Genomic DNA, 16059 nt, shown 5'->3' on the forward strand with positions numbered 1-16059 from the left:
TTGCCAATATTTTTAATCAAATATCTTTGAGATTTATTTGTTCTTAAATTATATAAACATTAATTTATTCGGACATTTTAATACTTTTGTCTATATTTTTATTTACCAATTGCAATTCAAATGTCAGTTTTATTATTATTTCCTTGATAGCCACAAAATGCATTTCTAATTTCAGAGTATGAAGGTAGCCATGACTTTATAATTTTATCTGTCAATGCCATAGACCTATATAGTAGGGACACGACATATTGTTCTATACGTACAATTGCTTATATAAATAGCACCCATTTTGAAGGCACATACATAAACATATATCTATCTCGTTCTTACTCAGCACTTTAACTCGCAGGAAAACAATATAACAGTATTTCAGTGCGTACATAAAATGAAACATGAATATACGTAAATGTCTCCGTCTCCGTCTAATGAGGCCGAAAATCCGCCATGTTTAGCGCGCCAAATGTCATTGTCACGTCAGTTCAGCCGTCTGTTTTGGGTTGTACATTATTTATTGACTTTGATATCGATTTAATATGATTGCTTATATAAAATTTCTTATTTTATCATGCTTAAAACATACAAAAATAATAATTAAAACATATTTTATAGGATCTCAAGAAAGTCGATGCCCCAAAACTATTATCTATATATATATTTAAATTCATTATGGAGCCCTCATCCGAAAAATCGGACACCATTTTTCGGTCGGAATCTATTGTTCATGACACTAATCATAAATACCTCTTTAAAATATGTCATCAAAACATATTTAGACATTCTGTTTAGATATTTCAGGAAAAAGGCTACCAACAAAATCTCTTCGGAACTATTTAAATAAAATAGTTTTATTCCGCAGTGAGTAAAACACTATTGTCAACTCGTTAAATATTTAATAATTAAGTGATTTTAAAGAGGAAGTCACAAGGAATGACGTTTGTAATTTTATTAACGAATAAATGTTCTGTAGGTGTTTTTTTTTATCAGGCGGTCCCTTGATAAGTTTAAAATTTGAATCACTCTCAAGTGAGAGTGATTCAAATGGTGCGACGTACCTTCCTTGAGGTGCGCTGCGGTAGTGTGTTACGGACTTTAGAGTCAGCAAAACAATTAAAATAGACTGTAATAGTCTAAGAAAAACACGTACTCAAAATACGATAACATTCAGCATGCTAGAAATGGGCAGATGGCACTGTACTACGCCATATCTTTATGTTTTGCGGCAAACGACAACTTTATAAAATCAGTGTAGCAAATTTTAAAAATCGTCATATCGTTTACTTGGCAAATTTGAAGCACGAACTCATCTTAGATTTCACATAATATCTAAATCACATCATCTTTGCACTTAACAATATACTTACTTCCTATTATAGTATAAATTCTACAAATACATTCACTCAACAATATTTAAAATAAAATGAGCCAAGAACGTTTATCGATAAAACCTACTAACATTAAAATCTTCTGGGCAGCACTAAAACCGCCATGTTTTGTGGCCAGATGACGTCACAGTGGCACGAATTTTTTGTTGACGTTTCATTTCCATAGGTTTCCTACTTCAGTGGTCAATGCAGTTTATAAAAATACGTCTGAAGGTAGGATGTCTTGTGAGTTTGCACGGGTAGGTACCAACCACCACCCTACCTATTTCTGCCGTGAATCAGTAAAGCTTTTCGGTTTGAACATAGACCTTTATTACTTCAGTGGGTTTGAAGGGCAGTGCAGTCGTTGTACTATATAAACTGAAACCTTAGAACTCATATCTCAAGGTGGGTGGCGGCATTTACGCTATTATTAATAGGTCGGAGAGGTAGATATTAAGATCCTCTGGTATATCAATTGTATAAATCGTTTAAAATAATAATAAAAATCAAGAAAGGCTGTGACTTTTTGTTGAACGTGCCTGTATTGAGAACCTCCTACATTTTCTACTTGGAGTCGATTAAAAAAACTATCATCAGTATCTTTGAAATGTTTTATTTACTCATCATAGTATGTATATTTATAAAGTAACCTTTAATAGTAATTGTGATTACAACAAGTGTCATACTTAATTATGTTTTTGTTTAATAGTTCAAAACTTAACCTAAGTTAAGTAAGATTTTTACTGCATTGCAATACGCAGAAGCAACTTTATCTTGGACGCACATTGTACGTAAACGTCTGGAGATAATAAACGGCTGCTAGTTTTCGGCAGTCTGTGACAGAGAGCTTCGCAATCCAGTCGGAACAACTCAGATGTATGTATTGTTACGCCGGTTGGAGTAACGCCATCTATCGTCGGATAGTCGAACGAATATCGAAAGATCCAGAATGCTCGAGAATTACAACGCCATCTATTGTCAGATAGCGGGAACTATGAGTAGAGAAGTGTGGAATATTCACGATGATTCTAGCGATGAGGTATCGGCTATAAAAGCGTTGTAGGGATGGCGTGCAGTCAGTCAATAATCGAAGCGAAACAGCGAACGGATCACCTGAAGCGAAGCGGAACAAGCGGATTGAGAGTTTTAAAGTGTTTGTTGAGTGTTTAAGTGTTTTAAGTGTTGAATACAGTTTTGAAGTTGTACTTTGGTGAAATTTTATTTATCCCGAACCCCAGCCCGTAACAGTATGTTAGACTCTTAACGTTATTTTTCTGAGACTCCAGTCACATTACGTATGTTGAATTCCTAGGCAGTCAGAATTTGTGTGGATGAGCAAACATTTAACTGAGGTATCAGCTTACATCAGTGTACCTAATCTTCAAAGAGACAGGCAACTCACACCAAAAACAGACACAGTCACATCTGTTGCTTCAAAACATTCAACTCTTTTTGTTCCTGTCCATAATTAACGTACTTCTCTGGATAGAATCTTCTAAAGTTCCATCCAAAACTCCTCTGGGTGGCAGTTCTGTTCAGAGTTGGACTTGACGGCAGAGAATCGCCGATTTTAGATATTGTGGAAGAGTCCTCCTGGCTTAAAGATAGGTCTGTTGGCGAAATGGACATTTGTTGGGTCAAGACGGTTGGGGTGTTTGAGTCTTTCATGTTATCTTCGAAATCCTTGAGACGGCAGGCGCTGCAGAGCGGCGTCTCGACTTGTTCCACCGTATCCAGGTTTTCAATGTCAATCGCATAGGCTTCCTTTTCTTTCGAATACCTGAAGAAGACAATGATTGAAGATAAAGGGGCAGCTGTTGTAACTATACTGAGACATTAGAACTTATATCTCAAGTTGGGTAGCGCATTTAGGTTGTAGATGTCTATGGGCTCCAGTAACCACTTAACACCAGGTGGGCTGTGAGCTCGTCCACCCAACTAAGCAATAAAAAAAATATATGTGTGTGCTGTTGTTGTATTTCATTTTTAATATTGCCGTTATATTGTTTCATAGATTTTGAATTTGTATAATATATTGATAAGGAAAACTGGAGATATTTTTATTTAATTATATTTATTTTATTGCATAGATGGGTGGACGAGCTCACAGCTCAACTGATGTTAAGTGGTTACCAGAGCCCATAAGTATCTACAAAGTAAATGCCGCCATTCACCTTGAGATATGAGTTCTAAGGTCTCAGTATAGTTACAACGGCTGCCCCACCCTTCAAGCCGAAACGCATTACTGCTTCACGGCAGAAATAGGCAGGGTGGTGGTACATACCCCTGCGGACTCACAAGAGGTCCTTCCACCAGTAGTAATTTTTTTTTTTTTTTTTTTTTAATGCTTAGATGTTTGAACGAGCTCACAGCCCACCTGTGTTAAGTAGTTACTGGATCCCATAGACATCTACAACGCAAATGCGCCACACACCTTGAGATATAAATTCTAAGGTCTCAAGTATAGTTACAACGGCTGCCCAACCCTTCAAACCGAAACGCATTACTGCTTCACGGCAGAAATAGGCGGGGCGGTGGTACCTACCCCTGCGGACTCACAAGAGGTCCTACCACCAGTAATAAATAATAAGTAAAAGTATTTTTAATTCGAAATAATTCGTAACAAAACGGCACAAAGCTGTACGGTCCATGATCTAATCATATTTGTCATCTTGAACAGTTGTAGTGATCTCAGAGACAAGATAATAAACCTTTGTTACATTAAAAATAACATAAAATCATTTCTTTACAGAAATCAAGGTTGCTTAGCGGCAGAAATATGCTGTGCGGTGTCTGATGTCCGGACCAGTAAGCTAATATGTATTGATTACTTACTTTAAAACATTCTTGAATCTGTAGCCCCAGATAATTTCTTTGGACAAGTAGGATGTGCGACTCTGGGTAACCGCACCCATGTTCTTTGAAGAACCGGTTAAGGAGACCACAATCTCGAACCTGGAAACGACAAGTGGCTCATCAGGTTAATTATTAATCATTGAGAAGACTGCAGAGAGGAATCAAATGGGTATTTATTAGAAATTCTATAGGCACGTATTACCACTGATTCAGACATACGTCTAATTATTTTCAAGAACTGAGTCTGTCTGACGAAAGACTATTAAAGGACTATTAAAATCGAATCCCGCAGGCGGGTACCAATTTTTCTAATGAAATACGTACTCAACAAATGTTCACGACTGACTTCCACGGTGAAGGAGTAACATCGTGTAGTAAAAATGAAACCCGCAAAATTATAATTTGCGTAATTACTGGTGGTAGGACCTCTTGTGAGTCCGCACGGGTAGGTACCACCACCCTGCCTATTTCTGCCGTGAAGCAGTAATGCGTTTCGGTTTGAAGGGTGGGGCAGCCGTTGTAACTATACTTGAGACCTTAAAACTTATATCTCAAGGTGGGTGGCGCATTGACGTTGTGGATGTCTATGGGCTCCAGTAACCACTTAACACCAGGTGGGCTGTGAGCTCGTCCACCCATCTAAGCAATAAAAAGAAAAAAATGAAATCTTTAAAAGAATCAATGAATGAACGAATGATTTTATTTCAGACAACAGCAAGTCCGTATCTGTACATAGTATCATTGAAACATACTTAGAATAACCAAAACCATTAAAAAAAAAAAGTACATTTATTAAAAACTAGCTGATCCGGCAGACTTCGCAGTGCCTAAATCGGCTAAATAAAAGACCTGCCTGAATCGGATAAATAAAAGACCTAAACTTTTGTATAAAATGAACTTAAAACAAACAAAAGGAATCCGTCCGACGGGGGACACATCAAAGGAAAAACAAAAATGTTATTTTTATTTAATTCCGAGCAATTTCATAGCTATCTATCTACCTTTTAAACCTTCTCTGGAATTCCGCAAATCATTCAAGACCAAAATTAGCCAAATCGGTCCGGTATAGTTACAGCGGCTGCTCCACCCTTCAAACCGAAACGCATTACTGCTTCACGGCAGAAATAAGCAGGGCGGTGGTACCTACCCGCGCGGACTCACAAGAGGTCCTACCACCATTAATTACGCAAATTATAATTTTCTTCTTCTCAGTCGGACACTCTTGTCAGAGTGGTCGTGGTTGCGTTGACGCTGTATGTGCAGTAGGACCTGTTAGGTCGCCCATGCTCCCGACAACCGCCCTCCAGGCAATGCGCTTCCAGGTCTGGCGGTTCGAAGCGTTACGAGTACATTCGACCATAGTGGACTCAGTTGCCTTCTTTATTAGGTCAGTCCAGCGGGTCGGTGAGCGGCCGCGGGATCTTTTGCCTTCCACCCGGCCCTGGACTACCAGTCTCTCCATCGAGTGCTCTTTTCTGGAGATGTGACCAAAGAATTTTAAAACCCTCAGTTGCACTGTTGACGAGAGTCGGTCTTTGATACCGAGTTCTTTGAGGATGGATGCATTGGTGCGGAATGCCATCCATGGGATCTTTAGGAGGCGTCTCCAGCACCACATCTCCAGTGCATCGATTTTACGGCGATCCTGCAATCTTAGAGACCAGGTTTCGGCTCCATAGAGATTATAATTTTGCGGGTTTGATTTTTATTACACGATGTTATTCCTTCACCGTGGAAGTCAATCGTGAACATTTGTTAAGTACATATTTCATTAGAAAAATTGGTACCCGCCTGCGAGATTCGAACACCGGTGCATCGCTCAACACGAATGCACCGGACGTCTGATCCTTTAGGCCACGACGACTTCAAAGTTAAAATATTATAGTTTTATTATATATTTATTTAAAAGAGTATGTTGTAAATTAACGTTAGTATTAATGTTACCTGTAATCCATCATATCTTGCGCGGAGAAGTCGTACAACGGGCTCTCAGCGTCAATCACGTGGACCACAGTTATGGGCCAAAGGAGGAACGCCCGGGCCTCTTTCAGCTTGAGCTGATGAATGTAGTTGTGGACTAACTCGCCTTCCAAAGTTCTGAGAATTTTGTTTCCATGAATGACGTCATAGGTCCATCATTAACGGCCGTCTGGTGTAGTGGTAAGTGACATGGTCACTACACAAGGGGGTCGCGGGTTCGAATCCCGCCAAGGGAAGATATTTGTATGATAAATATAAAATGTCTTTTCCAGGGTTATGGATTTATATTAAATATATGTATGTGTATAATAAAAATCTTACATTTATTTCCGTTATCTGGTACCTGTGACACAAGTTCTTTACGAACTCAGCACGGGACCAGTTAACGTGGCGTGATTGTTAGTAAATATTTATTATTATTATTTATTATTATCGCCGTGAAATTTGGAACGTCTTGTGGTGACCGGTAAAATCGAGGGGAAAAGGCCTAGGGGTAGAGGTCCCAAACGATGGTCGGACCAAATAGCGGAGGAACTGGGGGTACCTGTCAGCGACGCACTCCACCGGGCTACAGAACGGCATCGATGGAGACAGCTAGTTGACGGAATCGGACGGAATCACCATCCTCAGCAATGAGGGACCGATTGAAGAGAGGTCGCCATATATGATGAATGAAATACTGATGGTGCGGCGTGTTTCTGATCTTTGATGTGATGATCTCAAGATTTCCGGTATTTAAAGGAAAAATTAGGACTGTTATTTTTTGTGTTATAATTTATGAAGTATAACTGTTCAACGCGCCATTGGAGATAAATTTACAAGCTCTGTTATTGAAAATAAATTATCTCAAAACAGTTAAATCAAAACACTACAATTTGGTGACAAGTCCCATGAAAACTGTACAATATCTTCAATTTTCCATATTATGAATCGCGTAGAAATACTCTAACTTTGCCGTCGACTTTGTGAAATGAAATGTGCTTTCAAATAAATAGGACACGAGCCAATTTTGATTACTTTGAATATTATTACCTGACTGGCTTCAAAATGTATGCCGTAATAGTACTGCCGATCATGTGAAGGTTGAGTAGGTCCCACACCCTGAACTGAAGGCATAATTCCCCATCACGGAGGCATACCTGGAGACAGCATAATTGTCATATTATTTTACTAAAGCTATTCTATTCTGTTTTATCAGCCCATAGACGTCCACTGCTGGACATATGCGTCCCCCAAACTTCGCCACAAAGATCGGTCATGCGCTGCCTACATCCAGTGGAGCCCCGCAAACCTCAATAGATCAATCAATATGTGGGAGGCCTACCCAACACTGCGTCTTCCGGTACGCGGTCGCCACTCAAGAACTTTCCAGCACCAACGGCCATCCGTTCTACGAGCAATGTGTCCTGCCCACTGTCACTTCAACGTCGCCATCCTTGGGCTATGTCAGTTACTATGATTTTCCTGCGAATCTCCTCTCCTCTTCATCTTACTATAGCAGGCTTTTAACATCTTCACTGTGGAACAGGCCCATATAAGCCTGTCGAGGTACTTTCAGCTGGTGCAGACGAAGAAAACTATGTCCCTATCGCTGGTGCGGACCGATTATTTCAGGCGTTTCTAACATTTTGACACCGACAACTATATACAATAAATTGTATACAGTATGTTTTCCCAAATTAAAGGATTCTAATCTACCCTAGTGTGCTGGTAGGTCAAGAAAGACCTGTCAGGCACTGGTGGAAATATCGTTAGGGGCACAGTTCAAACCCTAACGCACCAGAGGAAGGTTTGTGATTTTACTAGCCGCAGCTAAGGTGTTAAAATCTGTTCATGGTCTGTCTTCTGTCTATTCCGATGGTCACTTTTCACCAGACGCACCATCCATGTAAGGCAATAAAAAGGGATCGACGTCCTATCGTAATAATCCATGTGGGTTCACTCAAGGAGAGTCTCCTCCTCGCGTCGTTTTCCTCATTACTGAGGGTCGTGACTCCCCCGCTGCATTAGTTTCTCCCGTATGATTTCCCTCCATCTGCTGCGATCCTTAGCTTCATAAAGGGCATTGTGTTTCAAGGAGAGTATTGGAATAAATCCTCCTCCTTGCGTCGTATTCCTCATTGCTGAGGGTCGTGACCACCCTTTTGTATCACCTTCGCACGCACGATTTTTCTCCATCCATTCTTGTCTCTGGCGGTGTGGAGGGCGTTGTGATACGTGGAATCAAGAGCGGTGCGGACCAGACGTATGTTGTAACCAACGTATGTTGGTTATTGGAATAAATAAGGTAATGTGTTTACCGTCGCCTTCTTGCTGAAGCCGACCGAAGACACGTGTCGATTTGGTCGAACCAGTTTAGTGAATAGTAAGCTCGACAGTCCCCCGGATAAGGCAGTCCCGGCTACGATCTGGAAATATTCAGAATCTCACTGAATGAAATGTATACGTGCACATGTTCTGATGTTCATAGTTTTGTCTATTAAATTGAATTATTTTTAATAATAGGGCCTATTCTAAAACGAATTAAATTCATTAGTATATGGATATCATTAGTATCAAATCAAACAGAAAACAGTATAGATAATATAAATAATAAAATAAATACTGGTGGTAGCACCTCTTGTGAATCCGCACGGGTAGGTAGCATCACCCTGCCTATTTCTGCCGTAAAGTAGTAATGCGTTTCGGTTTGAAGGGTAGGGCAACCATTGTAACTATTCTGAGACCTTGGAACTTATATCTTAAGAAGGTTGGCGGCATAAAATCTAAGCATTAAAAAAAATAAAAAAAATTGCGTTGTAGATGTCTATGGGCTCCAGTAACGACTTAACACCAGGTGGGCTGTGAGCTCGCCACCCATCAGCAACAATAAAAAAAAATCATTTACCAAACTAAACGTAAGTATAAGAATCTGAAATATAACGTGAAGGTAGGTAGGCACCCGTTCCTACAAGTGCATTGACCCCGCAATTAATTTCCATCTCAGTCTTACAATTAATTTTTTTATTTATTTCTTAGATGGGTGGACGAGCTCACAGCCCACCTGGTGTTAGTATTACTAGAGCCCATAGAAATCTACAATGTAAATGCGCAACCTTGAGATATAAGTTCTAAAGCTCTCAAGTATAGTTACAACGGCTGCTCCACCCTTCAAACCGAAACGCTGCTTCACGGCAGAAATAGGCAGGGTGGTGGTACCTACCCGCGCGGGCTCGCAAGAGGTCCTACCACCAGTAATATATAATTACTGTGTCACATTTCGTGCAGCGAGCACAGCAACTGCCATTTGTTTTCGGAATTTAGTTCAATACACTGTTAGCTCGCTCTAGTGATGCATAAAATTGAATTCCTTCATAAAAATGTATATTGTAGCCTCTGAATTCTTATGACTCTAAGCTCCTATTAATATCAGTGTTATTATCAATTCGATAATGTATTTGCAAGGTGCTTACCTCGAAGACCATGATAATGATCGCCTCAGGACATTCTTCGTTCGGATATCTCGATCCATAACCGATTGTCATCTGAAATGTTTTGATATGGTGCACGTGAAGCCGGACTATTGTAACATCACAAAGAAATCTTTCCGTATCTTAATAAAAAATAAATAAAGACATTTAAACTAAAGTAATAAAAAAAGTATATATACTAATATTATAAAGCTGAAGAGTTTGTTTGTTTGAACGCGCTAATCTCAGGAATTACTGGTCCAATTTGAAAAATTATTTCAGTGTTAGATAGCCCATTTACTGAGGAAGGCTATAGGCTATATTAAATCTGCTGCCCACGCAACGGAATCTCCCAAAAGGAAAAAAAACCCAATTTTGAAACATTATTTATTGGTGCTCCGCCTGTATTGTGGTCTTATCGTGATGTTATATAGCCTAAAGCCTTCCTCAGTAAATGAGCTATCTAACACTGAAATATTTTTTCTAATCGGACCAGTAGTAGTAGTAGTAGTAGTAGTAGTAGTTCACCCCTCCTATTTAGCTTATTCGTTAACGATATTCCCCGGTCGCCGCCGACCCATTTAGCTTTATTCGCCGACGACACGACTGTTTACTATTCCAGTAGAAACAAGTCCCTAATCGCGAAGAAGCTTCAGAGCGCAGCCCTAGCCCTAGGACAGTGGTTCCGAAAATGGCGCATAGACATCAACCCAGCGAAAAGTACTGCGGTGCTATTTCAGAGGGGAAGCTCCACACGGATTTCCTCCCGTATTAGGAGGAGGAATCTCACACCCCCGATTACTCTCTTTAGTCAATCCATACCCTGGGTCAGGAAGGTCAAGTACCTGGGCGTTACCCTGGATGCATCGATGACATTCCGCCCGCATATAAAATCAGTCCGTGACCGTGCCGCGTTTATTCTCGGTAGACTCTACCACATGATCTGTAAGCGGAGTAAAATGTCCCTTCGGAACAAGGTGACACTTTACAAAACTTGCATAAGGCCCGTCATGACTTACGCGAGTGTGGTGTTCGCTCACGCGGCCCGCACACACATAGACACCCTCCAATCCCTACAATCCCGCTTTTGCAGGTTAGCTGTCGGGGCTCCGTGGTTCGTGAGGAACGTTGACCTACACGACGACCTGGGCCTCGAATCAATTCGGAAATACATGAAGTCAGCGTCGGAACGATACTTCGATAAGGCTATGCGTCATGATAATCGCCTTATCGTAGCCGCCGCTGACTACTCCCCGAATCCTGATCATGCAGGAGCCAGTCACCGTCGACGCCCTAGACACGTCCTTACGGATCCATCAGATCCAATAACCTTTGCACTAGACGCCTTCAGCTCTAGGAGCAGGCTTAGGGACCTCGGTAACCGTACTCGTCGAACTCGACAAAGAGTTCGCCGTGCAACCTAACCCATGAATCAGCTCGCTGAGTTTCTCGCCGGATCTTCTCAGCGGGTCGCGATTCCGATCCGGTAGTAGATTCATTCGCGAAGCAGCTACTCTTGAGTTGTTAGGTCTCCTTCGGAGGCGCTCGGGCAGCTGTTAGCAAATCCCACCCCTCCTGGCTGAGTCTTTGCTCGCCCACCTGTCCTGGTGAAACTGGAAAGGCCTCCGGGCCACCAGTAATCCTTCAATCATAAAAAAAAATAAAAAAAATAAAAAAATAAAAGTAGTAGTAGTAGTAGTAGTAGTAGTAGTAGTAGTAGTAGTAGTAGCTTTATGAAAATTTAGAAATGGTGGTCGAATTGACAGCCTCCTCTTTTGAAGTCGGTTAAAAAGCGTGATTTTGGTACCTTAAATAGCTCTTAGCATTCTATTTTTCCAAAAATATTTTCACTTTCTACGTAAATGAAGTCGCGGGTAAAAGTTAGCGGTATGCCAAAGTAACTATTCCATGCGGACGAAGTTGCGGGAAAAAGCTAGTATAATAATAAATAAACACTTGACATGAAATAATGTTAAACTATACTTAAATTTGCCATAAAGTGACTCTACGACAACTTAGAATTAGTCATTACCTGTGTCTCTATGGTCATGAGAAGTAGACCTGCAAAAGACGAGGTACCGGTGACGCAGTGCTCCTTGCCGTCCCCGATGTCGTCAGCGTAAGAGGTCGCCACCGCGTACCAGATACCAGCGAATATGAACCAGAACACGAAATGGGCGCAGATCATCAGCAATATGATGAAACGCCATTTGCTGTTTATCTGTAATTGTATTTATTGCTGAAGTACTTTGAGGGTTTGTTCGAGATGACCTCGTATTTACCATCTCACTACCCGCCACCGAAAAAGAGTTAATTTTTACTATCTGGAACATCTGCGTTCATCTACAATACGTTTCTAGAAATCTTTTTGCCACGTATTTACTGGTGGCAGGACCTCTTGTGAGTCCTAGCAAGTGGGTACCACCACCCTCCACCCTGCCTATTTCGGCCGTGAAGCAGCAATGCCTTTCAGTTTGAAGGGGGGGGGGGGGCAGCCATTGTAACTATACTTGAGAGCTTTAGAACTTATATCTCTAGTTTGAAGGGGGGGGAGGGGTCAGCCATTGTAACTACAATTGAGACTTTAGAACTTATATCTCAAGGTGGGTGGCGCATTTACGTTGTAGATGTCTATGGGCTCCAGTAACCACTTAACACCAGGTGGGCTGTGAGCCCGTCCACCCATCTAAGCATTAAAAAAAAAACGTATCATTTGGCTCTTAAATGTGATATTTCCCGAGCGCTATGACATTTCCTTCTTCAAACAAGGTTTGCGGAAAGTCCTCAGTAGTAAACAGTGGCTTGGCTAAGCTCCTGGTGATACTGATTTCCATGAGCGATGGTGAGTACTCGCCACTAGGTGAGCTGTACGATCGTCTACCTATAACGGCCACATAAACGTGGAATAGCTTATGGCCAAATTGGTGTAAATTTTGCTCTCAGAACCAATAGACATTGTAGTGTGTGGGGCTAGCCAGCATAAGCCAGTCTCCTTTATCAAAGATTTGTAATGAATATAACCAAATATGTGCATTAATTGATGGCATCGACATTTTTCACGACACGTGTCCTGGTCTCAAAAACAAACTAGTATCCAAGTTCCTTTGTTTATAATTGATGAGAGAATGTTAAGTAGTTAACTCTTGTTTTCATGTTCTTTTCAATTATTTTTTATGTCGTACTGTTAACATTTAAATTTAACCTATTTTTTCGCTGTCTGTAAAATTGCTGTAACATGTCTTTTTTTTTTCCTACCTATGCTGATAGCCTTGAGATGCTATTTCAGCTTCACCCTAACGTTTGTAGGTGAGCTCACGGGGCTCAACCGGAGAGTTGCTAACACTGACCCTAGCAAGAGCAGTGCTTCGCAGAATCTACCACCGGATCGGAAACGCGACCCACTGAGAAGATCCGGCGAGAAACTCAGTGGGCTGTGTCTGTGGGTTAATTCGGTCGTCGAGCCCTTTGTCGCAAGCGACGGGTTCGACGAGGACGGTGACGGGTTCGACGTATCATAGTGTGTTATAAGCTGGTTATAAGAGATTGCTGTACATGCCTGTACTTGGCTTACATACCAGTACTTAATTTTATACATATTGTTAATTTTATGCTTGAATGTTTTGTGTGTATTGCTGTTGGTGTGTCTAAATAAATAAATAAGTATAAAACAGACTTGAATCATAGATTTCATGCCCGTTTTGGGTATACCGATCAGCTTCGGTATCCTTAATCGGTAGAGCCTCTCAATTGGTAGAGCACTTTCGATCATTACATGGCGTAATATTTGCTGGTTCCCCGTGTAGGTATACTTACGACAGTATTCACCAAATCCCGCATGTATTTGATGGACTTAGCGGGTATGTTACTCCGGACCGGTACATTCTCATCTCCGTTCTTGTAGACAGCTCTCCTGGAACGCGTGGGACGACCTGGTCTCCTGCAGAATCGGAAGGCATTTGAAGCATATGGCATTTACTTTTATGGCAGCGAAATGATGCTTTGGTACGGATTTTTATTTTAATCAGTGGCCCCGCAGTAGTTGATGTCCGACTAATTATATGTTTCAACATTATTATTGTTCTATTGTTACAGATTTCGCCAAGACTACACTATACACAAATTAAATACGTAATATTAAAGATAAACAATATTAACCTATTCTCAATTTGACTACAGACTTTAAGCAATAACAAAAGTTTGACAATAAACAAAGAGTATATGTGTGTGTGTCAAATACATGGTAGTGTGTGTAATGTTTTCTTTATTGATTTAATGTATTCTTAATCCATAATTTGAAAAAAATATTAGTATTCTGCACTTCTTCTCTACATTCTCTATAAGCGTGGAAAATTTCATACTCCTGCGTCCACGCAATTTTTTTAAAAAGGGGTACTAAGTTTTTGTTTCACATACTAATCTATAGATATTTTGTTGGCATATTTCGATTGGATGGTATTACTGGACATTATAATTATTAGGATAACATTACCCTCTCCTTCTGTGAAGGATTAAGGTGAAGTTTTATTTGCAGTATTCAAGTAAAATGAATATTTTACCTCTTATACTGTATAAATAACTTGTAGCTCTAGGGTTCAGATGCTTTGCCACCAGTTGTTGTAGGTACAGTAATTTTATCATTCAGAATTAAAAACGTTTCCTATTATTTTTTTATCTTTCTGAACTATGAAACTGTATTAAAAAGTTTAAAATCATTTTTAAAAAATAAAACGGAGGTTGTTAATTAAATAAAAAATTACAGGAAAAAAAAACGCGCATAAAACTTACTCACGTTTGATAAGAACTTACAAAGAATTCGGATAAGATAAATTCAGTAGAAATAATAAATATTGATTTGTAAAATAGCTTTTGGAGCTGTAAAAAATTTAACATGTCGATGCCACTATGTTTTATACCGACATTTGCCAAATTAACTTAGCAGTAGGCTAGCGGCTTGTCTATGTCCCCGGTGTTGCTGACGTCCATGAGTGATGGTAACCACTTACCATCAGGTGTGCTGTTAGCTCATTTACCAGATAAAGTTCATCGAAAATATGTCAATATGGACCTAAATTGTAATTTAAAACATAAAGGTACAAGATATAAGAGCTATTTTCCCATTTTTAAATCCTGCAGGCAATTATCAATATTTTTGAGAAACACGCACTTAGAACATCAACGAAAGACTTCAATGAGGAACTAAGATAATAAACCCAGAAGGTATACTAATTTCATCATCATCAGCATCAGCCTTTATCTGCCCACTGCTGGACATAGGCCTTCCCCAATGCCTTCCACATAATGCGATCCTCCGCCTACCGCATCCAACGACTTCCCGCCGTGCGCATTAAGTCGTCAGTCCACCTGGTTGGAGGACGCCCCACGCTTCTGGTATACTAATTGGCGTTGCTTAAATCAGTCACAAATCATGTAACTTAAAATTGACACAAATCTAACATAGATTGAACAATAGGATGCTTTTTTGCCGATGTCAAATTGGGATACAAGCCCCATCCTAAAACTTTATTTAAATTATCCAGTACTATTAGTAAAATTACCTTCGTCTCTTCCCACTTCGTTTCCTTCTGCTATATGGCGTAGCATACCCGGCGGCCGATGGTCCAATCGTATCGTTTCCATCAAAAATACTTTCAGCAACTTCAATCCTATCATAAATATCAATAGGGATCGAACTCACAACAGTATGAGTCACATCCGACAAAGGCTTAGTTACTTCCGATGTCTTAGTAGTATCTTCAACATCTATAGTCATTACTAGACCAGAATCCGTAGTCTCATCTTCACTGGAATACTGTGATGATGCGATAGCATTTACGTTGACCTGCGGAGATGTGTCAACATTGGTGATGGTGGAGGGAAATGTGATTTCTCTACCTTCGACATAGGTCTGGGAAATTCGGTAATGCTTCTTTAATTCTTCGTTGCTGTAAACATCCGTGTCGACTATATTTGGGATCTCTATTGATGATCTTCCCGATCCTCCTCGGATAGCCTCTGAGTAGCTCAAGGACCTTTCCAAAGCTCGGTTCCTGCTGCCTCTGCGTTCGGGCTCAATGTTCATCTTGTTTATGTGGACGATATTATTGTTATATCAAGCGCCGATGATCATTTTCACACGAGCACACCGCCACTATTATTCATTAAATTAAATGTTTTTTTTTTTCAAAATAATTTAAAATCACTTGTTACCTCCTCAATACTTTGAATGGAAACGCGTCCAAAGATTGTAAATCGTTGACAAAACGTTATCTTCAAGATAAGGTTCACACCTTTATCCTAACAGATAAGAAGTAAATACACATACTCCTGTTTTGATGGAATGATGGCCTAGAATCTTGATGGAGCATTGACATCCATCTACTCAGTACATTTTTTCAGTTTCAATAATGTAC

The 16059-nt window shown here is 40.2% G+C and overlaps 1 protein-coding gene across 1 annotated transcript; it reads right to left on the reverse strand.

The window, feature by feature from the left end:
* Nucleotides 1-1961: 1961 nt before the first annotated feature.
* Nucleotides 1962-15977, reverse strand: LOC114246830 (G protein-activated inward rectifier potassium channel 3). The gene is made up of 9 exons (XM_089739072.1): nt 15205-15977; nt 13463-13586; nt 11682-11870; nt 9653-9724; nt 8501-8608; nt 7233-7339; nt 6165-6317; nt 4200-4319; nt 1962-3144 (listed from the first exon to the last, which is right to left on the reverse strand). Exons 1-9 carry the CDS (start codon nt 15726-15728, stop codon nt 2784-2786), a joined length of 1758 nt encoding a protein of 585 aa, XP_089595198.1. The 5' UTR covers nt 15729-15977; the 3' UTR covers nt 1962-2783.
* Between the last annotated feature and the right edge of the window lie 82 nt (nt 15978-16059).

This window comes from Bombyx mandarina, chromosome 28 (genome assembly GCF_030267445.1).
Source record: "Bombyx mandarina strain Sakado chromosome 28, ASM3026744v2".
In the NCBI taxonomy this organism is placed as follows: Eukaryota; Metazoa; Arthropoda; class Insecta; order Lepidoptera; family Bombycidae; genus Bombyx; species Bombyx mandarina.

Coding starts and splice junctions, on each gene's coding strand:
- LOC114246830 (XM_089739072.1), bottom strand. CDS start 15,728: ATGAACATTGAGCCCGAACGCAGAGGCAGCAGGAACCGAGCTTTGGAA. Junction 8,609..9,652: donor TCATTATCATGGTCTTCGAG/GTAAGCACCTTG, acceptor GAATATTTCCAG/ATCGTAGCCGGGACTGCCTT. Junction 7,340..8,500: donor GCTTCAGCAAGAAGGCGACG/GTAAACACATTA, acceptor TGCTGTCTCCAG/GTATGCCTCCGTGATGGGGA.